At 33.7% G+C, this 13824-nt stretch overlaps 3 protein-coding genes and 1 non-coding gene across 4 annotated transcripts; 1 reads left to right on the top strand and 3 right to left on the bottom strand.

Moving 5' to 3' along the window:
• Positions 1–4164: 4164 nt before the first annotated feature.
• On the top strand, positions 4165–7031 carry LOC114187493 (trans-cinnamate 4-monooxygenase-like). Its single transcript, XM_028075753.1, has 3 exons — positions 4165–5153; positions 5738–5871; positions 6302–7031. The coding sequence occupies exons 1-3, from the start codon at positions 4375–4377 to the stop codon at positions 6898–6900; spliced, it is 1512 nt and encodes a 503-aa protein (XP_027931554.1). The 5' UTR covers positions 4165–4374; the 3' UTR covers positions 6901–7031.
• A 1038-nt stretch (positions 7032–8069) lies between these two features.
• Positions 8070–8176, bottom strand: LOC114189326. Its single transcript, XR_003605630.1, has one exon. It is a non-coding gene; the product is annotated as a small nucleolar RNA snoR100 (small nucleolar RNA).
• A 708-nt stretch (positions 8177–8884) lies between these two features.
• Positions 8885–10377, bottom strand: LOC114187846 (probable glutathione S-transferase parA). The gene is made up of 2 exons (XM_028076227.1): positions 9471–10377; positions 8885–9398 (listed from the first exon to the last, which is right to left on the bottom strand). The coding sequence occupies exons 1-2, from the start codon at positions 9786–9788 to the stop codon at positions 9054–9056; spliced, it is 663 nt and encodes a 220-aa protein (XP_027932028.1). The 5' UTR covers positions 9789–10377; the 3' UTR covers positions 8885–9053.
• A 133-nt stretch (positions 10378–10510) lies between these two features.
• LOC114187845 (oxalate--CoA ligase-like) lies at positions 10511–13565 on the bottom strand. Its single transcript, XM_028076226.1, has 4 exons — positions 13278–13565; positions 12131–13178; positions 11191–11294; positions 10511–11055 (listed from the first exon to the last, which is right to left on the bottom strand). The coding sequence occupies exons 1-4, from the start codon at positions 13491–13493 to the stop codon at positions 10867–10869; spliced, it is 1557 nt and encodes a 518-aa protein (XP_027932027.1). The 5' UTR covers positions 13494–13565; the 3' UTR covers positions 10511–10866.
• Positions 13566–13824: the final 259 nt, after the last annotated feature.

Below are 13824 nucleotides of genomic sequence, written 5' to 3'. Positions count from 1 at the left end.
AGGTTTTAAGGCACTTCTGAAGGATGAGAATTCCATAGTTAAAGTTGTGAAATTGCGATGGAGATATAAATGGTTTGTATGTTGTATATAGGGTTATCTTTAAAGGTTTGATATTGTTGTATAAATACTATATGTTTATAGTTTGAACTCTTAAAATATTGTATTAATATATTTTTTATTCCATTAATCTACTTTTAAATATCATTATGAAATGTCTTATTTCATTAATTTTATATTATTAAAATAGAATGTTACAAAATATCCTAGTTTGATTGTCCAGAATTAAACAATTCAATTTGACCTATTTTAGTTTGATTTTGTATTTGGTCCTTTTTTATGAATGTGCATAATAAACTATTTGATACCTAACTCAAGATTAAATAGATTAAATGAGCCTATCTACATTAGAGAAACTTAACAAGTTGTAAGGGAGTATGCTTTATTAAAATTGATTGTTTATCCTCTATTACAACAATCAAATATTAGAATTATATAACGTTTAACAAATATTAAATTACACAAAGATCACGATTTATGTATTTCATACTTTTTCTAAAAAGTTATTCCATCTACAATTGTATTTAGTTTAATATAAGTTATTATTTTCTCAACTTGTAATGCAATGCATTCAACAATAGTTACAATTGATATAACACACTAAAAATAAAGTTGTAAAAAATTATGGCGAGTTGAATATCAAAGTCAAACTAAATAGTTAAAATAAGTAATTCTAACAAATTCTTTTTATTATAAAAACCTTTGATTTATCGTTAATAAATAATGCACTTAAATGTACATTAATATATTTTTTGATTAAGGTGAACATAACAAAATTATATTCACTTGTTTAATTTTATAATAAGTGAAGGTTAAACTTAATATCATAAGGCTACTAACTTTTTCTTATATTTTTATGAAATAGTTTAACTCTCACTTGAATTCAACAAACTCATCAGCTGTGACGCATGTAGGGATGTCAAAAAAATTCGTATCAGCAGGTATCCGTAAGTGTTTGCGGATAAAACCTACAATTGGTAGAAAATAAATATTGTAAATAGATATTTACGGGTAACATATATGAGTATTATTTATACCCGCATGTATATTCATGTTTGAAAATTTTACCCGCATGTCTCACATGTATATTCATGTTTATCATCAATTTTAATTTTACTTTTCATTTATACAAATTAACTTTTTAATAATGCTTTTAATACATGTAATTTGGATTAAATCCATTTTTAGCTCCTTAAAGTAAACAAAAAATTGGAGTGCCATTGTAGTAATCCTTCAAATTAGATATCACATTATACTTTTCAACCCCAATTTATTATGTATACAAATGGCAGACCTTAACAGAGACTTAGCCCATTTTTTTTACATTTATATATTTAATATATTTTTTTAATATATTTTTTTTAAAATTTAATATTTTTAATATATTTTATATATTTGATATTCTAATAAAGTTTTATACTTTTTTATTTATATATATAAGAAAAAAAATCTTTTTGTTGTCCATATTTATTTTATAATTTTACCTTTTAAATATTTTAAAATAAAAATAGTTATTTTATTAATATTATCTTTTAAGTGATTATTTGTTTAATTTAAATATTTTTTATTTGATTAGTGTTTTAAATTTTATAATTATAATAATACATAATTATAACTTTATTATTTTTTATTATTATAAAAGACGTAAATACAATGTTTTAATTAGTTTATATAAAAATTTTGAAGTTACTCTTTTGATTATTGTTTTCGTTCAAAAACATTAAAAGTTGGTCTTTCAATTCTTCTAGTCTCAATTTGGTTCCAATTAAAAAAAAATGGGTTAAATATGTTTTTGGTCCTTCAAGTTTTAGTAAATTTTGGAATTAGTCCCTTATCAAAACTTTATACCAATTTAGCCCTTCATCTTTTAAAATGCGTGAATTTAGTTCTTTTAACCAAATTTTGTTGAGTTTATTTGACGTTTCAAGCGCATTTCATGATAGTATTTAAGTTAACATTGAAACAAAAATGTGTCAAACAGTATAAATAATTTAAATACTATCATGAAATGCGCTTGAAACGTCAAAAAAACTTAACAAAATTTGGTTAAAATGACTAAATTCACGCATTTTGAAAGATGAAGGACTAAATTGGTCAAAAGTTTCGAAGAGGGACTAATTCCAATTTTCGCTGAAACTTGAGGGACCAAAAACATATTTAACCCAAAAAAAATTGATACATTTTTGTCATTTTTTTGTTAATTTCTTGAAAATGATCAATATTTTTTCATCAAAAATTAAGTTGTGAATAAGGATGGTTTGCTTTGTTGGTGTAATTGACATAATTCTCATGTCAATTTTAATGAAAAATTCTTGCTCCGCTTTAATAAATTTAACGAAAAAAATCAAATTGCATTAATGTTTAAAAAATTGGGACCAAATTCAAATTAAAAAACCTAAGATGACCAACTTGACATTTTTGAAAAAAAATGAATCAAAAAGTAATTTAACCAAAATTTTGACATCCCAAAATATTGGCCAAAGATCTGCCACTGTATACAATGATCACACGATTACAAACCAATTTATTATGTATTCAAGAGTACACGTTATCATAAATCAGCTCCTGATTTAATTTCATGAAATTTGAATAAACTCAACTAAAATTATAATTTAACCACTTCTTTATAAAAACAATTACTAAGCACAGAAAATATATACACCAAAAAGTAAAAAGTCACAACCATCCCACTTATATATAGAGGAATTTAGATTCTCTGTTGAGTTTTTTTTGTGTTGTTTCTCTATTGTGCCTCCATAATACACTGATTATCACTAGTTTTGACGTTTTAAAATATATTGAAAATACAATACAATATATTTTGAATGTTCAGCAAAGGACAACACCAATAAAATCAATAAAGAATCTGAACTTTAGATGGAGTCATTCACATAAATCAATTTATCATTTTCTGAATGGAAAAACTTTTAACATCTTATCACTTTTGATATCATCTTTTACGTAGTTTGCATATTAGCGAAATATAAATCTCATGTCATTTTTAGCTTATTGTATAAATCTCAAGAAGACCAATTATCATCACTTAAGTAAATTAATATTCCCATGGACCATATTTATATAAGTTCAAACAAAACAAATTTTATCACGTAAAAATTCAATTAATTAATTAAAACAAAGCAATAATACAAATATATACATTTATCTTAGTAATATTATCAACAAAATCATGCAATAGACATTGGAATTCTTTAAGACATGCATTAAACTAATAGAGAAATATTACTTGAAGGAAATTGTGTTGTATAAATATTGATTGATAGATCAGAGTTTATATGAGTAATCAAAATCTTAGATAGAATTGTCATAATAAGAGTCTTCTTATTACTTAAACTATCACTCAAATATTAAACATCGCCTCTTCATATCATACCATACGAGATATAAATTTTATAATATAAAATTACACTTAATTAAATTAAAACTTGAAACATAACAATTGAAAACTATTTTCACATTCATTTTTTCACAGACAAACCTGTTTGTGTTATAAATTTGTTCATATATAAATAATATGATTGAAGTTCATATAATTTACAAAATAAATGAATTTAGCGTTTTTAGTCAAATATTGATAGTTTAAAAATCAATGAAATTTAACACTGAATTTAAAAATCATTTGACTCTCATTTCTTCAGCTATGAGTCCACTCTTAAAAACGCACTTTTAAGACATGCACGTAATGAGAATTTTTACACTTTTAAGAGTCTAATAAATAATACAGAATATATCTATCAAACCATTTTAATCAAATACTATAAAATTTACTTTTAGATATCAAGTTTTGCGAAAGGAATCTTGTCCCTGAAATTAAAAATAAATAACATTATTCTTTTTTGTTTTGTTTATAAAAAATAATTTTCCTCACCAACCTCAAACCACGTCACGGCACGGGAACAAAGGTGACGCGCCGTTCTTTTAATTCTTCCAAAAAGTCAAATTTGACGCCGTTAAGTTCTTCACTTCCCTTTCTTTAACTTTGTTACCTCACTCACACACACCTCTTACAGTTCCAAGTTCCATCAACTCTAACGACGTCAAACTCCCATTTCTATATAAAGTCCCACACCCTCACTTCATTCCATAACCATTTCTTACACAGTTTTTTTCCATCTCAAACTTTCTTTCTTGTTCCTTAATCCATCTCAGATAAAACTCTTCAATGGTGTTCATGTTTTGGATAACATTATCCTAAATAATTTCATATATAAATTGTTTTGGTTGAAGTTATCATTAATTATAAACATTGTCTCTATCAAAGTTTATCGAAGAAGATTGGTTTTGGTGTAAGAAATTTGAATGGATATCTTAGGAAAAGTTCTATCCGCGCTCTTCTTTGCGGCGGTGATTGCTGTGACCGCTGCAAAGCTCCGCGGGAAGCGGTTCAGGCTGCCGCCGGGACCGTTTCCTGTACCGATATTTGGTAACTGGCTTCAGGTCGGCGATGACCTGAACCACCTTAACCTCGCCGACATTGCGCGTCGCTATGGCGACATATTTCTCCTCCGCATGGGGCAGCGGAATTTGGTGGTGGTCTCTTCGCCGGAGCTCGCGAAGGAGGTTCTCCAAACGCAGGGCGTGGAGTTCGGCTCGCGCACGCGCAACGTCGTCTTCGACATCTTCACCGGGAAAGGCCAGGACATGGTGTTCACCGTGTACGGCGAGCACTGGCGCAAGATGCGCCGCATCATGACGGTCCCGTTCTTCACGAACAAGGTCGTGCAGCAGTACCGCGTCGGGTGGGAGGACGAGGCGGCGCGTGTGGTGGAGGACGTACGCCGCAACCCCGACGCCGCGGTGGGAGGGATCATTCTGCGGCGGAGACTGCAACTCATGATGTATAATATCATGTATAGGATCATGTTCGATAGAAGGTTCGAGAACGAGGAGGACCCGTTGTTTCAGAAGCTTCGGGTTTTGAACGGTGAGAGGAGTCGTTTGGGGCAGAGTTTTGAGTACAACTACGGTGATTTTATCCCCATTCTACGACCATTTTTGCGTGGGTACTTGAAGATTTGCAAGGAGGTTAAGGACACAAGGTTCAAACTCTTCAAGGATTATTTCATCGAGGAACGAAAGTAAGTGGTTTCTTTTAATCTTTACTTTCCATTACTAGGAATTTTATGTGACTTGCAGTGGTAGTAAGTTTACTATTTTGAGTCATTACAAGTGTGTACTAATATAATTTAAAGTTTTGTTAGTTTCATTATGTTCTTTAGTAAGTAATTTTATTGGAAATTTTATTTGTGTTTTGATGTTGATTTTGTTATAATTGTAATTTTTGTAAATTTAGCAGTTTGAATTTGTCATTTTAATTAGTTTCCACGATTTTATTTTACAACTTTGATGTTGTTAGTTTAGTATTTGACAAAATTATTGACACTATATTGTATTGCCATCTCAAAATATATTGTGATCTGGTAATTTGCATGTCAACATGTTTTTAAAATGTTAAATTTTAGACCAAAAGTTAGACTAAGACTAAGACTATATAATTAACATGGCAAAGATCCTGTTAGAAAAATCAAATTTGCAAAAGGAGATAATGATAAAACTGATATAACATCAAAGCATTAATAGAATTTGATATCACTTGTGAAAAGTTTCAGTTTGACTTTTGGTATTGTTGTTTTGTTTGATTTAATGGAATGGAACGTGACAGGAATCTTGAAAATACCAAGAAAAGGGACAATGGAGGACTTAAATGCGCCATCGATCACATTTTGGATGCTCAGAAAAAAGGAGAGATTAGCGAGGATAATGTCCTTTACATTGTTGAAAACATTAACGTTGCTGGTAAATTACCTTCTTTCACTCTTTTATTTTGTGCTCAGAACAAATACAAAATGCTAATCGAAGGGAAAAGGAAGGCCTGGACACGAAAATAATTCGATATTTTACAATTTATAATGAAAATATATCAAATCAAAATTCAATTCATGGAATTATTATGATAAGGTAAACAGAAGAAAGGTTTGGTGGGGGAATACAGAATACTACCTTTTCAGGTAACTTTAAAATGCTGATGTAATCAATTATGGGATATGACAGTAGTGACCACTTCATCTCATAGGAATTGGTAACAAATAGTGATTAGTGGACCAGGCACAACCTTGGTAGGAGGGTGATGTTATAAATGTTATAATAGGTAACAGATGCATTATTTTTAGTGAGAATTTTGGAAAAAAAAAGTTTTCTGATGTGGATAATGTTGAATATGGAGCAGCAATTGAGACAACTCTGTGGTCAATAGAATGGGGCATTGCTGAGCTTGTGAACCACCCAGAGATCCAAAAGAAGGTGAGGGAGGAGATTGAGAGAGTTGTAGGAGCAGGAAAGCAAGTGACAGAGCAAGACAGTGAGAAGCTACCTTACCTTGAGGCAGTGATAAAGGAAACACTTCGTCTGAGAATGGCAATTCCACTCCTTGTCCCACACATGAACCTCCATGATGCTAAACTTGGAGGTTATGATATCCCTGCAGAGAGCAAGATGTTGGTGAATGCATGGTGGCTTGCCAACAACCCTGCTAAGTGGAAGAAGCCCGAGGAGTTCAGGCCTGAGAGGTTCTTGGAGGAAGAGTCCAAAGTAGAGGCCAATGGGAATGACTTGAGATACCTTCCTTTTGGTGTTGGGAGGAGAAGCTGCCCTGGAATTATCCTTGCATTGCCTATTATGTGCATTACTTTGGGGCGTTTGGTCCAAAATTTTGAGCTCTTGCCTCCCCCAGGACAACATATGCTTGATACCACTGAGAAAGCAGGCCAGTTTAGTCTGCACATACTCAAACACTCAACCATTGTCGCAAAGCCAAGATCATTTTAAGCTTGTTGGGTTGTCTTTCACACTCGTCACGAAAATCTCTCGAATCCGAATGATAGTTTTGAGAAGATTTTGGAATAAAGGTTAAACTTAAACTGTGCTTCTTGAAATAAGAGTTATACCCTTCTCCTTCACACCCTTTCTTTGGTTATTTGCATCTTATCTTATTAAGGTAATTTATTGACTTCTCAGCTTAGGATCTAGGTTTGATTATGTTCAATCCAAGTTATGTAACTCTGTTTTTTTACGTCTTTCTTTAAAACTTAACATGTTCAAAATTATTTAAATTCTCTCTCGACATATAATACTTATTTCGATTGCAACGCTGGAGATATCATTGACAGTAAATAATAAGGTGAATTTGATTCTTAATACACTACCAATCAATTTCAGTCTATAATTCAGTAAATTTAGATAGATTAAATTAATCCGCAGAGGAATGAATCAGTCGCCGATTAACAAGAATTATGGTTTTAAATCATTTGACATCTTGAAATCAAAGATTTTATTCATCTTCCATAATATTCTCTAAAGGAAGTGATTTGTTATAATTATTTAATTTAGTAAATTTGACTAATTATATTTAAATTTCTTATTTTTTCCATTATAAAATATTTGAATATTATTTCTCGTTTCATTTTTGAAAGAATTATTATTCTTTTAATTAATTTATTTATTCTTGTCCTCTATAAATTTCATAATTCTTAATTATGATCCTATATATTTCGTCCATAGAGTTCATCCGCAACGTCTCACTGTTTAATAAAAATGACTGTAAATCACCATGCAAAATCACCACTATTTGGCACAAAATGAATGTAAATCACCACTGTTTGGCCCAAATGAAAGTAAATCACTGACTGTTTGGCCAGAATGAGAGTAAACCACTGACTGTTTGGCCAAAGTGAATATAAATCACGACCTCTTGGCCAAAATGAATGTAAACACAGTTTTGGCACACTTTAAACATTAAACGAAGAAAAACAATAATTTAAAAACAAAATTGTATAAATAAATTGAATTAAAAAACACAATACAGACACAAAACTGGTTCAGATTACCCTAATGTTTCACTATAGGTATCAAAGTATCCTGTTTTTAAATAAATACATACGAGATAAGACACTGATATTGGAAAAAGCAATTAAAATGTTAAATCTAAGATAGAAAAGAAATGTAGGTCGCAACCAGGCCCTCCCATCATTGTGTTGATCAGGGAGAGCAGACATATTAACCTAAAACATCAATTTCCGTGCACACAACCATGCTGCCTTCATCATTTTAATCCAGAGCATCGGCTTATTGTGCACGGCTTCACACCTTCAGATCGCACAGATCGCAAAAACATTCACAAATTATCGAATGAATGAACATGCACGCTAATATGCTAATACGCAAACCTAATAAATCGATAACCTCAACCTCAAATCAAAACCCTAGGAGAGAATAGTAGTCAAAGCGAGTCTAACCCTGCGGCTCAACGATGCTTTATCAATAGACGAGGAATCCAGAGTGATGTGAGACGCTATTTATAATGGGATGGAACAATTTAGGGTTTACTTGCGCCGTTGGATTGGAGGTTAGTTTGGTGAATTTCTCTGTGCCGCTGTATTTCATGGGCTTTCGTACTTCAAATGCCTGGCCCAAATACAAATGTGGTAAATAGTTGTTCAGATAGTTTTTTCTTTTTCGTTAAGCGAGTTATTAGATTTTTTAAGTTTTAAAAATTTGTTGGCAATCTACAATATTCGTTGAGTAAATAAATTTTCTTACTCCTTACTTTGCTCAGTCAATTTTTAGGCATAATCAATTTTTTTTCAAAAATTCTAAAATTTATTTACAAATCTGGAATATGCGAAATAAATGCCCTTATTAGCTCCCTTTTGACTCTTATTTAGTATAGAGAAAATTGGTGCACATTTTTTTTTCTTTCTTTTCTGTTTTAATCTATAAATATATACATAAATAGATAATCATGACTGCAATATTTTAAAAAGTGGCAATATATAAATGTTTTATTAGGTCTACAACACATAATTTATTTTATAAACAACAGATTCTAACTTCAGTACTACTATCATCATAAGAAAAACACAAACACACATGGTAGTGTATATATTTCTTATACTTAATGTTATATGATAACAGATATGTATCTACTGAAGTCCATGTCTGTGTTTATATTGCAGGGCAAAATCATATATCTGGTGAGGGTGAGGGAGTGATGTAGCCACACTCTCTTTCTGCATGCACCTTTTGGCCCACGCCACAAGTTTTGGACACTCTTCTTCAATGCTTAGTTTCCCAAATGTCTCAACCGTGTAAAACCAGGTAGTGAAAGGAACAAGGGCCACATCCACATACCCAAACTCTTCACCACCAAAATATGCCTTGTCTCCAAGTTCATCTTCCAGGCTCTTCAAACATTCTATCAATTGTTTCTTCCACTCTTCTTGCTCTTTACCCTTCCCCGTCCATACCCTCTTCACACCATTGTATACCTGCATCAAACACATTCACACAATCCTTTATCCTCCTTATAATCAATTTATAAAAGTATGTGTATAACTTACATTTTTGTCGATGTAATCGCCCCAAAACCTGGCTTGGGATCGTTTGTAAGGGTCAGAGGGAAGCAGAGAAGGTTTGTGTTTCCATGCCTCATCAATGTACTGAACAATATTGAGTGACTCACTGATGGGTTTTGCATTATGAATCAAAACTGGTATCATTTTGTGAACTGGGTTCATCTCTGTAAGAAGAGAGCTTTTAGCTTCTAAGTCTTCTTGCTTGCATTCATACGAGATTCCCTTCTCTGCCAAAGCGATTTTCACTCTCATTCCATAAGAGCTTGGCCAGAAATCCAGCAGAACTACGTTGGAATCTTCCATTTTTGCCTTGAAAACGTGTGTGGTTTGGTTGGATTAGTTTCAATCCGAGACTGAGATTGTTCATATGGTTTAGTTGCTTCTGGGTTTGGGGTATTTATACACGTCCATTACTTGTTTGCCAAGAATGAAACATGGAAGTTTTACCAAAGGTGGTGTCTTTGTTCATTTTGGATTTGAGATCTATCTTTGTTATGCCTCCTGGTCGTTCAACTTGGTCTTTTGTTTTGACTTCTATTTCAGGGATATCGTTATCTGATAATTTTTCAATATTTAATCGTTTCATTTGTAGAATAAGAGCATACACGGTATATCTTTGATGCTTTGCTGGAACCACTCAGAGTGTGGAAGGAATAAATTCAGATGAATTTCATATACTTTAAAAGAAATCAAATTTGACACGCTAATATAGATAGATATACACGGTGTATGAAATTGCATGTATTGACACAAATTTCTTCTTTATAAATGCTAACGACTATGTAGATAAAAGCATTTACTGCTACATCAGCTTTTTGGCAATGAAGACAACCTTTGTTGATTTTCATTCAATGTTAGCACTTCAAGAATCACAATGTTTTGTGTTGTGTAGTGACATTTTTTCTTGACAGCAGCACATTGCTAGCAATATACAAGTTTTTATATACAGCAGTTTTGCTTTTCAGCGTTTTCATATATAGTTATCTGGTTATATCATGTTTGTTTCAGGATATAATTTTACACTGTTAAAATAAGTCTTCTTCTTCGTATCATGATTCATGTGGTAAGAAATGCTTACAAAAAATGATTAAGAAATTATTTAAGATCTATAAGTATTACATTGTGTACCATTACAATAAACATTGAAAACTACAATCTATCTATTGTATGAATTATTCGAAGAAATACCCTCTTCTTCAATGACAATTGCCAAATTACTGTTAGAATTTATGGTCTCATGATTCCAACTATGTACTGGCTAAGTATGTAGGCATCAAATAGAATATTTGGTTTCTTGTATAGTGATTTTTGGGTTCCACTTTCTCGATGTAATTTCTTCATTTTCAAGAAACAAAGGCTAAAAGCTGAAGAACTGAGTAGCTCAAATTTGAGAGACGAAGTGTTCTGCCACAAGTCGGCGCAAAATCTTTCCTGTAGCAGTCTTGGGCAAAGCATCAGTGATGAAAACCTTTTTGGGGACTTTGAAGGATGCAAGATTCTTCTTGCTGTATCTTAGCAACTCTGCCTCGTCAATGTTTGATCCTTCTCTTGGGATCACAGCACAATATATCTGTTAAGTGCAAAAAGATGTGATCAGTACAATATAGTTAGCCACAAATTTCTGAAGTCTGTCATTTGTTTCTTTAAGTACAAACACACTCAGCTTTTGAGGTAAAACTCATAAATAAATCAGAAAAAGACATACCTCCTCCCCATATTTTGGATCAGGCACTCCGAAAGCAACTGCTTGAGCAATGTCCTGGTGTGAAAGAAGGACAGCATCAACTTCTATTGGTGATATCTTTTCACCTGAAAACACAAAAAACCTTCACCAGTTAACAAGCACATTCATTGAAGTTTTCTGAAAGTCAAACAGATGAGTTGGACATTGTTTCAAACAAAATAACTGCGAAAATGAATTTTAACAAATCAACGTTCTAAATATGAGTTGTTGGTAACATAATAATACCAAATAAAAAGCCTACTTCATCAAAACATCTTGTCAGGTGTGAAATATAGAGTCAGTTAACACGATGTCAACCCAGCTAAGTAAGTTGTTTAATGTTATCAAATATAATTAACCATGATTAGTTTGAACACGCTCAAATATTAAGAAGTTTCATGAATTGCGCGTGCCCACAAATTGGACAGCAAGAATGAAACTCACGTCACCAATGCTGAAGTCAACCTAATCTTTTAGAAACAAACACTTTCAAAGGCAGTTTCATAAAATTACACCTTCACAAAATCAATGGTTAAGCTGAATTCAACCTAATATTTTTCTTTAAAAAGAGTTGTGTACAGAATTTCAAAATCAAACAGAAATTATTTAATTGTCATACCCATTCAAAGAAAATAGCAGGGCATTATTATTGTTTTTTTTATTGTTCTAAAGGTTTAAATTTAGATATAAACATATAATGAATATGTAATACAAGCTTTTATTAGATAAATTTGAGATAAAAAATTGATTTTGATTAAAAAACAATAAAATAACATCTATAAACGTATTTAAATAGTTCTTTTAAAAATTAAAAATTCTTAAGCAAAATAATACTTTAATTTGTGAATCAAAATTAATTTGCTTTTAAGTAATGAATATAATATAATAAAGAAACTGTATATATGATAGAATGTGGATATACCTCCGCGGTTGATGAGTTCCTTGATCCGACCCACTAGGTGCAAATACCCATCAGAATCAAAGTATCCAATGTCACCGGTGTGAAACCAACCAAACTGAAACGCTGCCGTGTTAGCTTCCACGTTGTTTTTATAACCTTTCGTTACATTGGGTCCCCGAATGCAAACCTCTCCACTAACTCCAACGTCCTGGACCCGACCCGATTCGTCCAATATACCCATTTCTTGGCCTACGGGCTTCCCAACTGACCCGGCCTTGTGGGGTCCATCTTGGGGCAAAGGGTTCGAAGCCATGAGATGCGAGGCTTCGGTCATTGCATAAGCCTCCAAGACGGGGGCACTGAAAGCCTCCTCCAGTTTACCCATAATAGCCGGTGCAAGAGAAGCGCTGCAGCTTCGGATGAACCGGAGCCTCGGGTAAACCGGTTCGGGATTGTTAAAGTGGCGTTCCAGAATGATTTGGTGTATGGTAGGAACTGCGGTGTACCACGTGGCGTTGTACTTAATCATGTCCTTCCAGAATGCTGAAGCGGAAAACCTCCCTGCCGCCGGCAACGCCACCGCCGCGCCGGCGCCGAGAGAACTCAGCAGCCCGGCGATCAACCCGTGCACGTGGAACAGCGGAAGCACAATCACCGTCGAGTCAGACTCAGTGAGTCGATACACCGAGTCAATGTTCCTCACGGAAGAGAGCAAGTTGTGCTGAGTCAGCGGCACCCCCTTGGGACGGCTCGTGGTTCCGGAGGTGTGAAGGAAAAGCGCCACGTCAGCAGGATCGTTAACGAGTGACTCAACCGAGTCAAAAGATTGGCTCAACGAGAGACTCAGCTCGGCTTCTTCGTTTTCAGCTTGGGTCAGCGAAGCCGCGGCGTGAGCGATGTTGAGTTTCGAAGCCGCAGCTTGAGCCGGCGTGTTTCCTTCCAATGATGTTACTAGAAGCTTTGAATCTGAGTCGGATAAGTAAAACTCAAACTCCTCCTCCGTGTAAGCTGGGTTTAACGGCGCCGCTGTGGCTCGCGCTCGAATGACGGCTAGAAACATGATAACAAACTGAAATCGAAACAGAGAAAACAAAATGTTAAGACATTTCTACGTGTTCTTAAACAAGTTTATGTTGAGAATTTAGTAGTTAAGGATTATTATCCGAACCTCGACGGTGTTGGGGAACACGAGGGCGACAACGTCGCCCGGTTTGATGCCGGCAGCGACCAATCGAGCAGCGGCGGATTCTGTCAGGCGGTGGAGGCGGGAGTGGGTGAAGTCGTATTTCCCGGCGACGGAAATGGCTCGGCGGGAGGGGAATTTGTCAGCCACGTGGTGGAGCAAGCTGGTGAGTGTCATTGAAGTTTCAATTGTGTCTTTCATTTGTATCTGTTTCCCTTGACGATGATTATTGAAATGTGTGTTGTGTTGTGTAGTGATAGATTTGGGGGGATTTGTAAGTATATATAGAGGTGTAGATGGAAGGCGCTTTGGGTGGCATCTGGGGAAGAATGGAAGATATGAAAGAGAAGCGAAGTTGGGTACGTGGAAGGGATGAGAGTGGCATGCATTGACACACGCGGCTTAGTCAAATCTGACCACCACTCAGAAGTCATATTCTTGTAGGAATTATTTTCATACAGAACTTCTCACTAATAAAAACAAAAATTAAATCAAGAAATAAAAGAAAAATAACTGAACAGTCAAATATAAA

Source organism: Vigna unguiculata, chromosome 6 (assembly GCF_004118075.2).
Source record: "Vigna unguiculata cultivar IT97K-499-35 chromosome 6, ASM411807v1, whole genome shotgun sequence".
Lineage (NCBI taxonomy): Eukaryota > Viridiplantae > Streptophyta > Magnoliopsida > Fabales > Fabaceae > Vigna > Vigna unguiculata.
The sequence above is the reverse complement of the archived record's forward strand: the minus strand, read 5'-3'. Positions and strand labels throughout refer to the sequence as shown.